Raw genomic sequence first — 15,489 nt, forward strand, 5'->3', positions numbered from 1 at the left:
GCACCAATATCACTTTTTTTCTAAACCAATACAATACCGATACTTAGATCTGGATACTTGCCGATCCCGCGTACATATACTGATACCGATACTTCTAATGCACAAACAAATGCAAATGGAAGACATGTTTTATTTTTCTTCTTTACTTGTTAACTATCAACAAATATGGATTTTTTTTTTATATAAAACTGATAAGTAACACTGTCTCCAAATTTCAGACTGAAAACTTGTCTAGTCCTTTCACTAAAACAAAATATTAAACTTCGGTCAGCATGCAAAGTTACGTCTATGAACTAAGCTTTTTTGGCGCTAGGTTCAGAGAGGAAGTGAGAGGAGGGTTGTTTTTTTCTTTTTAAACTTTTTCTTAATATATTTCTAAGCAATTATAAAATTTGATTTAGTTTTATTTAATACAGGGAAAAAAGGATTTCAAATCACAAGGAGTCACAAGAATGTTGAGGGCAGGTTAATTTTGATAGAAAGGGTCATCTATAATAATCAGATGATTTCAAACACAGTTGTCCCTTTTTGGACATAAAGTATGTTCTCTCTGGAGGGGAGCCAGGGCTACCTTTGAGCATCTCGTTCTCATCAAACTCCCTCATTATTCAGGGCCATGATTCACTAAGATGAACCTGCCTGAGTTAAGAGGTGGAAAAGAAGCCGGCAGTGTTCCACCAAAGAAGCTCATTGACCCATCTCACAAGGACAAACGCGCATAGGTTGAGTGCTTGAGTTACAGACACGCGGTGCCATTCATCCATTTTCCAACCAGCTTGCTCCTTTTCAGGGTTGTGGGGGAAACTCAGTTTGCAACTCTGTAATATCCATGAGTACTGTGACGTGCCCTCAGTGTGTTGCACTGAGGCCAGCATGGTGTTGGTGTGCGCATCTTTCTGACTTGGTGTGACTAGGCCGTGCAGCTCAGGGATCAGTGACCGGAACATGTTGATGCCCAGACTGTTGAATCAATCGCTCCTTTGTGTTGCCTTTTTGAATCGTCTGCATCTCTGCCCCTTTTCTTGCCTCTGCACTTAAGCTTTAGAAATCCAGGAGCGTGATTCTACTTTTCAGCCAGTCAGAGATCTTTTGTACAGAGTGCTTCTTGAGCTGTTTTGTGGCGTTACTATTGGCTATTTGTCTAAATTTGATGCAAGTTCACATCTTCTGTAGTAGTGCAATGGCAGAACTTTTAGGAGGAGATGTCCCCATCACGGTATTAGGCACAATGGTTACATGGCAAAGTAAGCGAAAATAGGAAGACTGACATGGAGAAGCAACAGTCTAAAGGCCTAAACATACTGGAGCAGAATGGAACGACAAAAAAAGACAGGCCACCATTTAAAGGAATTCCATGCAATGGGTATCAATTCTTGGTACGAGTACAGTTATATTAGGCAGATATCTGATACCAGTCTCGGTATCAGTGCATCTCTACTTTTTAGTTTTTTCACATTCCTCACCCTTAACCCAGACATGGCGCAACAGGTGGCTAATTTTGTTTGACTCTCAAAGTAAACACAAACAAAATTACAAAAAAATACCAAGTACCGGAACTTATTGTAGTTTGTCCACTGGAATTTGTATTTAATGTACTGTATATATTTTGTTTTACAATTTATACAGGCAGTGCAACAACTTAACCTTGTTCTGAAATAGTTCCTACTTAAGTTAGCATGGTGTGATGAGTAGAGCTTTAATCGAGCCAAAAAAGTACCGACCCAAGCCCGCCTGATCTGAATGAAGCCGATGTCTCTTTAAGCCCGAACCCGTTTCAGCCCAACACTATTCACATTCGTGCGCACACATGTAGAATGTTCCAAAGCAAGTTACTTTACTAACTCAGCTTTATTTACATATGTCACTTGTTCTTTTCTTCTTCTTTTTTTCCCTTTGTCTGCATGTCAAAGGTCATCACTACAAGAAGTGCAGTCTTTTTAAGACAGCAATGCATGTTTTGTTATTGCAATTAAATAAATGAATTTATTTTATTGCATAATTGTGACCATCACCAGCCCTCCCTAAGGAAGGGTAAGAAACACTTTATTTTAGGGAGGATATAAAAAGAGAGGGCAGTGTTACACCTAGGTGAGGGTGAAGGGAACAGGGAGGAGATGGAAAGGGTGGGGGAGAGTTGATTATTTTGAAGTGAGAGTGTGAAGTTGTAGGTGTGCATATTGTGCTTATTGTGTGGTGTAATCAAACCAGTCTGGTGACAAGTGTGAAGCTTAGATATAATGGTGGTAACTGTGGACAGAGGGAAGGAGTGACTGGTAATACTTAAAACAGGCATGGGATCAACATGTCAAAGGTTAAGCCCAGTACAAGTTTTATCCCACAGCCCAAGGCATGTCAATGCATCCAAAACCAATGTATGTGCAAGAAGCGCTACTGTCACTTGTTCAGAATCAGAATCAGAAATGTTTTAATGGCCAAGAACAGTTTTTAGGACAGTACAAGGAATTTGACTTGGTAGTCGGTGCGCAAAACAAAAAAAAAATATATATATATACAGTGCAGCAGAAAATGTCTTCATGGAGGTGGTGATCGGGTGGGGGGGGTTCAGTGGGTGACTGGGAGTGTGTTCATGTGGATGGTGGCAGAGGGAAAGAAGCTGTTTTTGTGTCTGGAGGTTCTGGTCCTGATGGCCCGAAACCTCCTTCCAGAAAGGAGAGATTGAAACAGTTTATGACCGCGGTGGGAGGGGTCGGCCACAATCTTTACTGCACGCCTCAGAATCCTGGAGGCGTACAGGTTCTGCATACAACTACGACTATTACAAGCAGCTTCATGTGACGCTACACACCATGTAGCAGTTTATTTTTGCTATAAAGCATGTAGTAACACTGCTGTAACAAACACAGCTCAGAAAGGTGCTCTCTATGCTGCTCTCCCATGCTAATCAAAACACATGACTTGATCATTCATTTACCGCGCAGCCTCCAAACCCGGAATGAGCCCGTGGTATAAGAATCAAAATTAAGCCCGAACCTGACCAAATATTTAAAGCTCTAGTGATGAGTAAGTTCAAGTTTTACACACAGATGTGGGAATGTTTCATATGTAAAATATTTTCTAGGTCCTGACAAGTTGTTTTATTGTAAAGTAAAATATTACATTACTCAGTTCTAAATACCGTACCTGTGATTAAATTAGTGGTGCCTTTGTAGATGCACTGGGATCTATAAGTTGTAATGCGCATGTGCACTTTATGAAAAAATTTCATTTTGTTAAATAAATGATCAGAATGTCATTTTTGTTATTTGCTGAGACAACGGGGAAAACTCAAAATTTTTATTTAAAAAATAAATAAAAAGATTATGTCTTGATTTACTAGTCCTGCCCACTAGTGTTAATTTTGACAGCAAATTTTGGTTTAGATCTAGTCGTAGTCACTTAAAATGCAATTAAGTTTTAGTCAGAATTTTGTCTTCAGTACTATTTCACGTATAGTCTAGTTTTAGTTCACTAAATGACATTAAGATTTCAGGCGACTTAATCTGTTACAGATATAGTCGACCAAAACATAAAGCAGTAGAGTTTATGCCTCTTTTAAAAGTTTAGATTATCATTTATCAACCTGATATGGGATGGTATTAAGACACACACATAACAAAAGTAGTTTTGATTGAATACTTAGCAAAAAACTATGACGAAAAAGTGTGTGGCTCCTGAATTTGACTCTCCTGATCAAAACCTTCTGTCACTCAGCAAATGATACAAAAAATAGGTGCATGTCACTGCAGTTCCAGACCAGTTTGATCAACCCAGTGGAAACTGTAGCATAGTGTATTTCAACCTTGGGGTCACCTGGAATTTAAATGCAGTCGCCATAAATGTCTAGTAATTGATAAAGAAAATTAATTATCAATTTTTAACTGAATTATATAATCATTATTCTTTTTAAAATTAAAACAAACTTAAACAGCTGTATTCTATACTTTCACTTTCTAAAATTTTTCTTAAAAACTTAAATCTTGTTAAGCTAAAATGCAGCATAAAAAAAATCTGAGCGGACACAACTTGTCACAAATCCTGGCTACTCTGTGTTTGTAACTTACTATTAAAAACATGAATTAAAACAAAAATTTGTGAAATCAAAATGGGATCCCATTCTGAAAAGGTTGGAAACCACTGCTGTAGCAGCTCTGACTCGTTTTTGATCTTCAGTTAAACCTGCATCCACAATCATACCCTGATTAGAAAATTCACTAAGTTCATTCTGCAACAATGTCACAAAGACTGTTCATCATCACAAGTTCAAACAGACACATGAAATGAGTTCCATTCCACGTCATGCACCTGCCATATACTGTAGCTCTAATAATTACCAGTATGTACAATGTTTTAGCATCATATACATAGGAACTGCTCACATAGGAACTGTTCTGCCTGAATAAATACTGTTATACTTCTCTCCTATCTACCTTATTTTCTAAGGGCTATTGGATCTAATGGCCTGTTTCTGAGCACTCCACTGCAGCGCACAGCAAACACACTGTGAGCTCTCTGTATGTTTCCCAGCATACACATCACTCCTGTCAGCCAATTCTAGGCAGCCAGTCATCCCAGTATAGTCTACTCGCCGATGCACAAAAAGACCCCTGTTATAGAGTCTGGAAGCCATTTAAAGCCCTCCCCTAATGAGCCAGAATAGTTTATCCAAGGAATTTTTTTTTTCCTAACCTCAACCTTCTCAATCACAAGAGGCCAAAACAAACTGCTCTCTCAGCAGCAGCTCTAAAGATATGAAATCACAAAGTCCGGACACCCCAGAAACACAATACATCCTCTCACAGAAGACATTAAGACACAGTAACTGCTGGACTGAAATCTGAACAGAGCCTCACTTTAATTTTGTCAACAATTTTTGGAAAGAAGATCAAACTGCTGCTTTGAGTGTAAAACCAATCTGGATGACAAAAACTCCTCCAAGCCTGTCATGTCCCATCTGTTCATATGTTTTACTTACATCTGCTCCTGGAAGGCCTGCAGCACCAGGAGCGCCATCTTTTCCATTGTCCCCATCCATGCCCTGGGTGCACAGGATTTGAATTTACCAATGAGGACTTGAGCATCAACCTGAGCATCCATTATAGCCTTTGAATGTCGAATAAGATGTTAAGATCAGACTTACGGTTTCACCAGTCACAGTGGAGTCTTCTCCTCTGTCGCCCTAAGGACACAAGCACAAAATGATGACTTTTACCTCCCATAGGCATCCAACTCCTCTAACAATCTTATTTTGTTCAAGTGCAGGATTTAAATTCATTTTTAAATGTTTCTTGTCCATTAGAATCCTTTTAAAGACATTACTCATTAATTAATAAAAACACTGCTGGTTTCCAACATCTTCTTACAAATGTAATCCTTTATTTAGGCTTGTTTGTCATAAAATCCATGCTCTGGTGTCAAAATAAACTTACACTTTAAATAACTGAAAGTTCTTCAACAACTTGTGAATGGTTTAAATCTTTGATCATTGATATTCATCAACTAAATAAAGGCTCACTCATTGAACGCTGCCCAATCTCACTTTCCTTTGTAACAATGACTGTTATACTATGGTGAGCAGAAAACAGCTACACATCTTCAGTTAGAGGTAATCACAGACTCACATCAATGCCGTCCACTCCTGGCACACCAGCTACCCCAGGCGGCCCCATTGGCCCTCTGGGTCCGACCGGGCCCCGCTGTAAAACAAACACAAAATCAGTTTTCACTTTCCCCACTGAAATCTGTCCTTGAATTTCATTATGTGTAGCTGATCAGAAGGGCAGCTTCGACAGACTCTCTTTGTGTTGATGATGTGAGGGAAAAGGTCATGAAACCAAACCTGCTTCCCAATACATTCCCATTATCCCACCTAAGTAAGTGCATGTGTTCAGCTTAGTCTGTCTGGACCTCAGAAGTGCCAGCTCTGTATACTGAGCAGATACAGAGAAATACAAACCATTCCTATATCCAAGAAGCCTTCTATATAAACTTACAAAGCTCTATATACTTTATCATTTCAAACTTAAAGGTATCAAATGTGCCATATAACTGAAATATGTGTTGTTTTTTGTTTAAATCCTTCTGATACTTTAAAAAACTTTATTTCGAGGAACTTATTTTTCATCTTTTTATTTGAACCCATTCACTTTGATTTGATTTTTTACCTTAGTAATGAAAGCAATTTCAAGGAAAAGGACTTTACAAAATCTGCTTAAATCAAATGTTACAAACTCAAAATTCATGGTAAAAAGTTTCCCCATACTTCCAAGGCAGCAATAAATTGCACAATTACATTAAAATAAATTATATTTAAAGTCAAAAGGATGCACTAGTTACTGAGTGATATGAACAGTGATAAATCCACCAACAAACTCACAAATTTGAATACAAAACAAGTAAAAAGACAAATAGAACAACACATGGGCTTTAGGCTCCAATGGCTGAATTCTGCAGTGAGTCTTTGGCAGCAGATTAAAAAGGAACATCTTTGTCTCACCTGAGCTGAGCAAATCAACACACCCTGAAGAAAAAGCACCAGTAAAGAAGCCCAGCAGCACGCAGAGAGTGCCATGGTCTTCCCTCAGCTTTGGAAAAATCCAAACGGTCCCTTTTACCCAGATTAGACAGGGCTCTTAGATGTCCACCTGTAAGCGTCCCCTGATTGAAAGCCTGCTGGAGGGGGCGGATGTTAGAAGGTCCTGAATAATCCTGGGATGCAGGCAGCAACAGAAGGAGTGGGAGGAGGAGGGGCTTCTCTTCTTTCTGAAGGTTAAAAGATTTGAAGATGAAAGTGTGTGTGTGTGTGTGTGTGTGTGTGTGTGTGTGTGTGTGTGTGTGTGTGTGTGTGTGTGTGTGTGTGTGTGTGTGTGTGTGTGCGTGCGTGCGTGCGTGCGTGCGTGCGTGTGTGTGTGTGTGTCCACCTAAAAACTTTTCTCCATTACATTTCCTTTTGATGAGGAAGTGACAATATATACAGCTTGTAATTCTTCTTCGACATAAAGAGTGGACACATCCCACCACATGATTGGAACAAAACCAGTTCATCTGAAATCTATGAAATAACCTAATACAGTTTTTCATCATCTGGTCATTATACTGAGCATCTCACCAGCAACTCTTCAGGTTTAGGGATCTAAATTCGACTCCTTTTAGATTAGCTGGGTGGCAATGTATGTCACTGCCTGATGCTTCTAGACAGCATTTACCCCTACACTAGGACTGGCTGACCCATATTCAAATGCTGTTCCCATGAAATCCTTCACTCTTTATAGGTTATAGTTTTAATATTTAGTACAACTACCAAAATTTGCCGCTCCACCCTGGCTCATTCCCTATAGGCTTCGATGTGCGCTTTAGTGTCCTTCTTACTCACTGCTGCCTAGCCCTCGAGTCACCCGTTTTCAGCCCAAAGTATGGACTCTCCTGCACCATCCTCTTTGAGGGCTAGTTAGTTTGGCAAGTGAGTTATTACTCGTACCTTAGATTGTGAATCATTTTGCTGCTTATTTACCAAACACCTTTTCCAGGGATGTAATGAGCGTTGGCATCAGGCATCTTAACCCAGCATTCTATTAATTTTGCACCCAGATTGTACGACCGGTTTGTACATCAGGACCCAGGCGGGCCTCCACCCGAGTTTCCTCTGACTTTACTCTGCGTAGTTCACAATCTTTTTAGTCCCATCACAGGCGCTCAGACTCAGTCAAGACGGGCCCTCACTCTTATAGAGCCATGGAGTTACCAGTTCACCCCTGACTCATGCCCGCAGCTACTGTCACCTCCTCAGGCTGTTGATTTTTTTGCTCCATTCTGGTGGCTCCTTGTTTTTGCTTGGTTGTCATTGGCCTGCTTTTGGTTTAGTTTGTATGGTTTATTGTAATTAAATCCTGGAAACTTACTTTACTGTGTACCTTTGTCTTTGTCATGGCTCAACAAGCCAGGTTCTGACAATGGCAAATGAACTGTGAGAATCTGCAGTCATAGATGTACAGAAGGAAGAGCAGGGGTGAGAGCATGCAGCCCAGGAAGAGCCAGTTGAGGTGAAGTGGAGTTCAGACAGATAGTTGTTGACGCAATACTTTCTGTGACCTTCCAAAAGTCCAGAAGAATCCAAAGTATTACCTAGTGACCAAGGTGAAAGAGGCACAGAAAGTTTAGTGGCCAAGATGTGGGGCTGCAAGGGGTTGAATGCTGACGAGAAGTCTGCAAACAGAAGTCTGGATGAAGACTTGGTGAGCTCCAGGTGTTTCTAAAGGAGGCCTAATCCACTGCCCTGGAGAGCAGCAGCGCTGTAAACTTCGCGGCCATATCCATGAGCCTACTCAGCTGCTCGGCAGGCATATGCGGAGTCTGACGTGGCACACCACATTTGAGGAAATGCACCTGGCCAGGGCCAGGCAACTGCCAAGGAGAAGCCCAGTGAGGGGAGTCTCTCTCACCGGATGACCGTCACTGACAGGCTGAGTTGAAACTCCTGGGCTGACTGCACATTCCTGCCTCTTTGCCTTTTTTTGGTTTCTCACCCTCTTGAACTCTCTCTTCAAAGTTCTTTCAAATTTTTCCTGAAGGTACTGATCTTTAAGCTGATATCCAGAGTTTCTGAGAAATCTATGTTTATGTATCATTCTTTTGAAATGCGAAAAAAAAATACCTAACTAGTCATTTATTATTGTCTACTGCTGGTGGTCATTCATATACATTAATGTATATAAGTCTCGCCCTCATCTTATGAACCCCTATACAAATGGAAATGAGTGCTGTGATCGCCCAGCCAATAAGCTTTGACTTCTTGTAGCGGACTCTGTCAATCAAAGTGAATGCAAAACTGTGCACGGAAACAAGGCGCGTCACAACAGCAAACAGGTAAATATGATTTTAGCTCTTACCTCGGAAATGTCCATCTCCAAAAGACCATAAACATATATCAATGCAACCCGATGCAACCTTGTTATGTTCCGCGATGCATGTGCAGAAAAATGTTGCGACAATGGAAATTCAAAATGCTTGACCGTCACATAATTCATGTAGCCTCAAATAGTTCCCGGAAGTCATTGGGTAAATTGTCATCAATAACTGCATTGATTTACAATATTTATACAGTACACCATCATATGCACATGTTAATAATGTATTATTAATTAATAATTACTTAATAATGCACACGTTAATGGGTTTAAATATGCTGATAATAATAATAATAAAATCCAATATGATTATTTGAATGTCTTCATTTCAACTGCTCACTTCCGGGAACAATTGTGAGGCTCCATGAATCAGGAGGAGTGCAGATTGTCAGGAGGAGGAGTTTCCGTGTTGTGACATCACAACACGAGAAAAATCCAACTCGCCCGTTTTTACAAATTGTGGACTAACAAGGAGGGAGGAAACAGAACTTTTTCAACTTTGGCCCTCTGAATGAGACTAAAACAATATATATCACTAAAGCAAAACCATTATAAAGTGAATTTTTCATAACACTGCCCCTTTAAGATAGTTTAATTAGAAACAAATTGTCTCTAGTTAAGACCTTAATCAATGATTGACAAGTTAACGTGTCAGAGTTTTTGCAGCTCACTAGTGAACGTTTGTGCGTTTTTGACATCCGAATACATTGGCGAATAATAATTACTCACTCAACACTGTCTTCCATAAAATCCAGTCCTGACTCATGATGTCGACAACTTCACGTTCTGCAGCTCTTCAGCTCTCCTCTGATTGGTCAATGCAGTGATGAATGCGCGGCCTCATCACAGCTCTTTTTTAGGAGAGTTTCAGGAGCTCACAGAAAAGCATACCTATATCAAGTATCCTGTTTTAGCTGGGAAACTCCCGTATTTTACCCCTTTTTCCAGGCATCGTCCCGTATTAGTATTTTCCCCTAAATATCCCGTATTTTCATGTAATAATGATTAAAAGATGCCTTACTAAACTGAACCGTCATCAGCCTCGCGAGAACTACCACCTGAAATGGCCTGAGTGGCAGTTCTCGCGAGATTAGTGCTGACAGCGGCAACAAATCCGAAAACAACTCAGAAGAGAGATGATGAATGAAGTGAAATAAACAAAGAACTCATGTAAATACCATGAAAAGAAAAGTGTGACAGAAAGTTTACCTTCCTAAAGAGCACCAGGATGGGACACAGTTACACGTTCTGTTAGATTAGTACCTGAGATTTTAGCGTCTCCCACAGCGGAAGGAACGATGTAAGTCACCATGAAAAATCAGCCAATCACAAGTGACACAAATATACACTGCTTTCAAAAAGTATTAAAGGATGTAAAGTCTGTAATAAATGTCTAATAAGTCATTAGTGAAAACCAGAGAACCACATGAGTGAGCACGAGAAATTAAAAGAAAATATATAATGAAAATTAAATGTTAATGTCAAACTTAAAGACAAGCAATGTGAAATTAACAGTAAATATGCAATGCGTTGGCTTGTATATGAACTGTAAGGATATTAAATAAACAAATGTGCTTCATAAACCCATTTACGTTTTTATTTAGGCTGTTTTATAATTTAGGAATTAGAGCTGGGAAATATATCGAGATTCAAGAAGTATCGAGTTTTCTATTTTGGCAATATAGAAAACTACAATATATTAAAGCTTATTTTGTATCAAAATACTAGTTCTAGGAGTCACTGCTTTTACTTCTCAGAACAGAATGTAAAGCTCAGTTAGATGGATTTCTGAGTGCATCCTAATCCAGATCTTCCCCATAACAAGTCACACTACAGAACTCACTCACATGTGCTGTCCCTTACAGGTGAAAAAGCCTAAAGTGGCACATATTGTGCAGATGTTTGTTAATAAATGTGCCTGTGTGGCATTTTGCATCAGCACATTTAACCCAGAATTGTCTTTCTGGTCAGATTTTATTTGAAATAAAATTATCGAGATTTATATCGTATATCATCATTTTGAGAAAATATATTGAGATATGAGTTTTGGTTCATATCGCCCAGCCCTAGTAGGAATGTTCAAAGCATTTAAATGTCAACACAGGTAGGCTTACCAGATTCTAATCACCTAATTTAGTATTTAGTAAATGGTTGACAAGTGGATATTTTAGATTTCTTGTACACTTGTCTTAAAATATTCAAAGTCTGTGAATGGAATGTTAGTTTTGTTGGTAGTATGTGTGTTTATTATTCTAATTTATTGAATGAATAGATATCATCATTTCCTGTTTACGCTCTACCGCTGCTTGCAGCGGTCTACTACTGTGTTCTGCTAACTCTAATCAAACTTGTTGTCATTGATATTTTAGCCTTGAAAACACTTGTTTTAATTTTTTACCGTACAGTTAAACGTACGAAGGTTAAGTAAAAAGCAATCTCGCCTCTTATAGGCAGTACAATCTCCTTTAAACTTCCTTTTGTCCTTAGCTTAGCTTAGCTTAAATTTAGCACCTATGGCTTCTCTCTCCTCCCCTCCGCTCTCCTGCCCGGTGTGTCAGATGTTTAGTTACTCCTCGTCCTCCTTTAGGGACAATGGTAGTTGCATAAAGTGTAGCGTACTGTTAGATATGGAGGCGAGGATCAACAATCTGGAGAAGCGGTTCCGCACCCCTGATACCAAAACCGAAGCTAGCAAGCAGGACCTAGCCGGTGCGGACCGTGCTAGCTCTAGCTTAGCCTCCCCCCCGGCCAGCAATGAGTGGGTTACTGTCCGTGGTAAGCATAGTCGAAGGTCAAAAAGCCGCTCGGGACACCACCATGTTCACGTCTCAAACAGGTTCTCCCCCCTCTGTGAGGACAACACACTCACCGGGGAACAAACTCTGATAATTGGCGACTCCATAGTGAGAAACGTGAAGCTAGCGAAGTCAGCGGGCATTGTGAGGTGCATCCCAGGGGCCAGAGCGGGCGACATAGAATCAAATCTAAAGTTGCTGGCAAAGAGTAATCGTAAGTTTGATAGGATAGTCCTCCATGTCGGCACTAATGACTCCCGACGTCGCCAGTCGGAAGCAACCAAAGTGAACATTGAATCAGTTTGTGCTTATGCTAAAACAATGTCGGACTCCGTAATTTTCTCTGGTCCTTTACCAAATCTGACCAGTGATGACATGTATAGCCGCATGTCATCATTTAACCGCTGGCTATCGAGGTGGTGTCCAGAAAACGAGGTGGGCTTCATTGATAATTGGAGATCCTTCTGGGGAAAACCGAACCTGATAGGAAGAGATGGAATCCATCCTACTTTGGAGGGAGCATCTCTACTATCAGAAAACATGGCACATTTATGACATCTCATGAATGAGACCATGTTACAGAGGGGGAGTCCTCCACGCCCCTCTGCGCTTGCCTTAGGACAGTTTCCCTCCCATTGCTATCAGGATAGCTGTGTTCATCGCCATGACAACTGTTGTGATGGTGATGAATATTATTTTATGGAGACGGTGTCAGTCCCCCGACCCATATTTCACAATGATTTTAACATAAAATCAAATAAAAGAGCTATCAATTATAAAAATCTGAAAAAAATTAAAATCTCAAATCTAGAAACACCAAAACATAAAACCATTAGATGTGCTCTATTAAATATTAGATCACTGAGATCCAAATCTCTACTAGTAAATGACCTTATCTCAGAAAATAACTTTGATTTATTCTGTTTAACTGAAACATGGCTGTATCAAGATGAATATGTTAGTTTAAATGAAGCCACTCCTCCCAGTCATTTAAATACTCATATGCCACGAGACATAGGCCGTGGAGGTGGTGTAGCAGCTATTTATCATTCCTCTCTCCTAATCTATCCTAAACCAAAGGCCAATTACACTTCCTTTGAAAGCCTGGTTCTAAATTTATCTCATATCGAATCAAAAACCTGCCAGCCAGTCTTATTTGCGATAATTTACCGTCCTCCAGGCCCTTATTCTGAATTTCTATCAGAATTCTCTGAGTTTATATCAAACTTAGTCCTCAGTTCTGATAAAATACTGATAGTAGGAGATTTTAATATCCATGTGGACAAAGATAGTGATAGCCTGAGCTCAGCCTTTATGTCCCTAATAGACTCAGTTGGCTTTTTTCAAACTATTAATGAAGCTACTCATCGTTTAAATCATACTCTTGATCTTGTTCTAACATATGGCCTTGATATTAATGAACTAAAAGTCTACCCTGAATATCCTCTGCTATCAGATCACTTTTTAATATCTTTTAACATTATCCTAGAGGATCTCGCACTGTGCAATAAAATAGTTACAAGTAGAAATCTATCCAACAGTGCTGTGGCTAAATTTAAAGACGCCATTCCTGCTGCCTTAAACTCAGTGCACCATCCAATAAATAACTATGATATTAATTATAACCCCTCTCAACTGGATCTGCTTGTCGATAGCTCTGCTAGTCTACTAAAATCCACCTTGGACTCAATTGCCCCATTGAGGGAAAAAACTATTAAACGTCAGAGGAAAGCTCCGTGGTTTAGCTCTGAAACTCACACACTCAAACAAACAACCCGTAAATTAGAGAGAATGTGGCGCTCCAATAAAACAGAGGAGTCACGAATACTTTGGCAAGAAAGCCATAATAAATACATGACAGCCTTACGACATAGTCGATCTACATACTACTCCTCACTAATTGAAGAAAATAAAAATAATCCGAGGTACCTTTTCAGCACTGTAGCCAGGCTAACACAAAGTCAGAGCTCTATTGAGCCCATGATTCCTCTAGCCCTCAGCTGTGAGGACTTTATGACATTTTTTAACGATAAAATTCACAAGATTAGAGATAAAATTAGCCACTCCCTGCCTTCACCTGGGCCTGCTGTACCATTAAATGTAAATAGGCCTAACCTAAACTGTTTCACACATATAGGACTTCAGGAACTTAACTCTATTATTTCATCCTCCAAACCATCGACCTGCCTTTCAGATCCGATCCCAACTAAGCTGTTTAAAGAAGTTATTCCCCTAGTCTGCCCATCTTTGTTGGAGACAATAAATATATCCCTATCAATAGGCTACGTGCCACAGTCCTTTAAAGTAGCTGTAATCAAACCCCTTCTCAAAAAACCTACTCTTGATTCCAGCACTTTAGCAAACTACAGGCCTATATCTAATCTTCCTTTTATTTCAAAGATTCTTGAGAAAGTTGTGGCAGCTCAGCTCTGTGAATTTCTTCAAAACAACAGCCTGTTCGAGGACTTCCAGTCAGGTTTTAGAGCTCAACACAGCACAGAGACTGCTTTAGTTAAAGTAACTAATGATCTACTCTGGGCTTCAGATGAAGGACGACTCTCAGTGCTGGTTTTATTAGATCTTAGTGCAGCTTTTGACACTATAGATCACTATATTCTACTAGAGAGATTAGAGAAATTACTTGGAATCACAGGGACTGCCCTAAACTGGTTTAAGTCCTACCTATCTGATAGGTACCAGTTTGTACACGTGAATAATAAGTCTTCTGTGTACACTAAAGTAAGCTACGGGGTTCCTCAGGGCTCTGTGCTAGGTCCAATCCTCTTCTGTATCTATATGATCCCCCTTGGTAATGTTATGAGAAAATACTCTGTTAACTTCCACTGTTATGCTGATGATACCCAACTGTATGTATCAATGAAGCCAGGTGAGACAAATCAGCTATCTAAACTTGAGGCCTGTCTAAAGGACATTAGGGCCTGGATGGACCAAAATTTTCTTCTTCTCAACTCAGACAAGACTGAGGTCATTGTACTGGGCCCGCGACACCTTAGAGAAACCTATGCTAGCCTAACTGCCCTAGATGGCATTACTCTGGCACAAAGCACAACTGTTAGAAACCTTGGGGTTCTATTTGATCAGGATTTATCCTTCAACTCTCACATAAAACAAACTTCAAGAACTGCCTTCTTTCATCTCCGTAACATTGCTAAAATCAGATCTATCCTGTCTCAGGGCGACGCCGAAAAACTAGTCCATGCTTTTGTTACCTCTAGACTGGATTATTGTAACTCTCTTTTAGCAGGCTGCCCGAGCAAGTCGCTTAAGACACTTCAGCTGGTTCAAAATGCTGCAGCACGTGTACTGACTAAAACTAGGAGAAGAGATCACATTACTCCTGTATTAGCCTCTCTGCATTGGCTTCCCATAAAATATAGAATAGAATTCAAGATTCTTCTTCTCACTTATAAAGCCCTAAATGGACAGGCACCAGTCTATCTCAAGGAGCTTGTAGTGCCATACAATCCCCCCAGAACACTACGCTCTCAAAATGCTGGACTACTCGTTGTTCCATTCATCTCTAAAAGTAGTATAGGAGGAAGAGCTTTCAGTTATCAGGCCCCACTTCTCTGGAACCATCTACCAACCACGGTTCGGGGGGCAGACACCCTCTCTACCTTTAAGGTTAGGCTCAAAACATTCCTCTTTGATAAAGCTTTTAGTTAGGAACCAGCTCATAGCTCATAGTTAAGATGCAATAGGCATAGACTGCCGGGGGGGGGGGGGGTCTGGCATGCTCGGTTGGAGAGAGGTTGGAGAGGGCGTTAAGAGAG

General features: G+C 40.2%; 1 protein-coding gene across 1 annotated transcript in view; it reads right to left on the reverse strand.

The window, feature by feature from the left end:
* Positions 1-6,694, reverse strand: part of col9a1a (collagen, type IX, alpha 1a) — a 29,467-nt gene extending 22,773 nt beyond the window's left edge. The window contains exons 1-4 of the mRNA XM_028460806.1: positions 6,494-6,694; positions 5,619-5,693; positions 5,138-5,176; positions 4,973-5,035 (exon numbers count right to left, since the gene is read on the reverse strand). Coding sequence (XP_028316607.1) covers positions 4,973-5,035; positions 5,138-5,176; positions 5,619-5,693; positions 6,494-6,568 — 252 coding nt within the window. The 5' untranslated portion in view covers positions 6,569-6,694. The remainder of the gene's footprint in view (positions 1-4,972; positions 5,036-5,137; positions 5,177-5,618; positions 5,694-6,493) is intronic.
* Between the last annotated feature and the right edge of the window lie 8,795 nt (positions 6,695-15,489).

The sequence above is a fragment of the Gouania willdenowi genome, chromosome 1, assembly GCF_900634775.1.
Source record: "Gouania willdenowi chromosome 1, fGouWil2.1, whole genome shotgun sequence".
NCBI lineage: Eukaryota > Metazoa > Chordata > Actinopteri > Blenniiformes > Gobiesocidae > Gouania > Gouania willdenowi.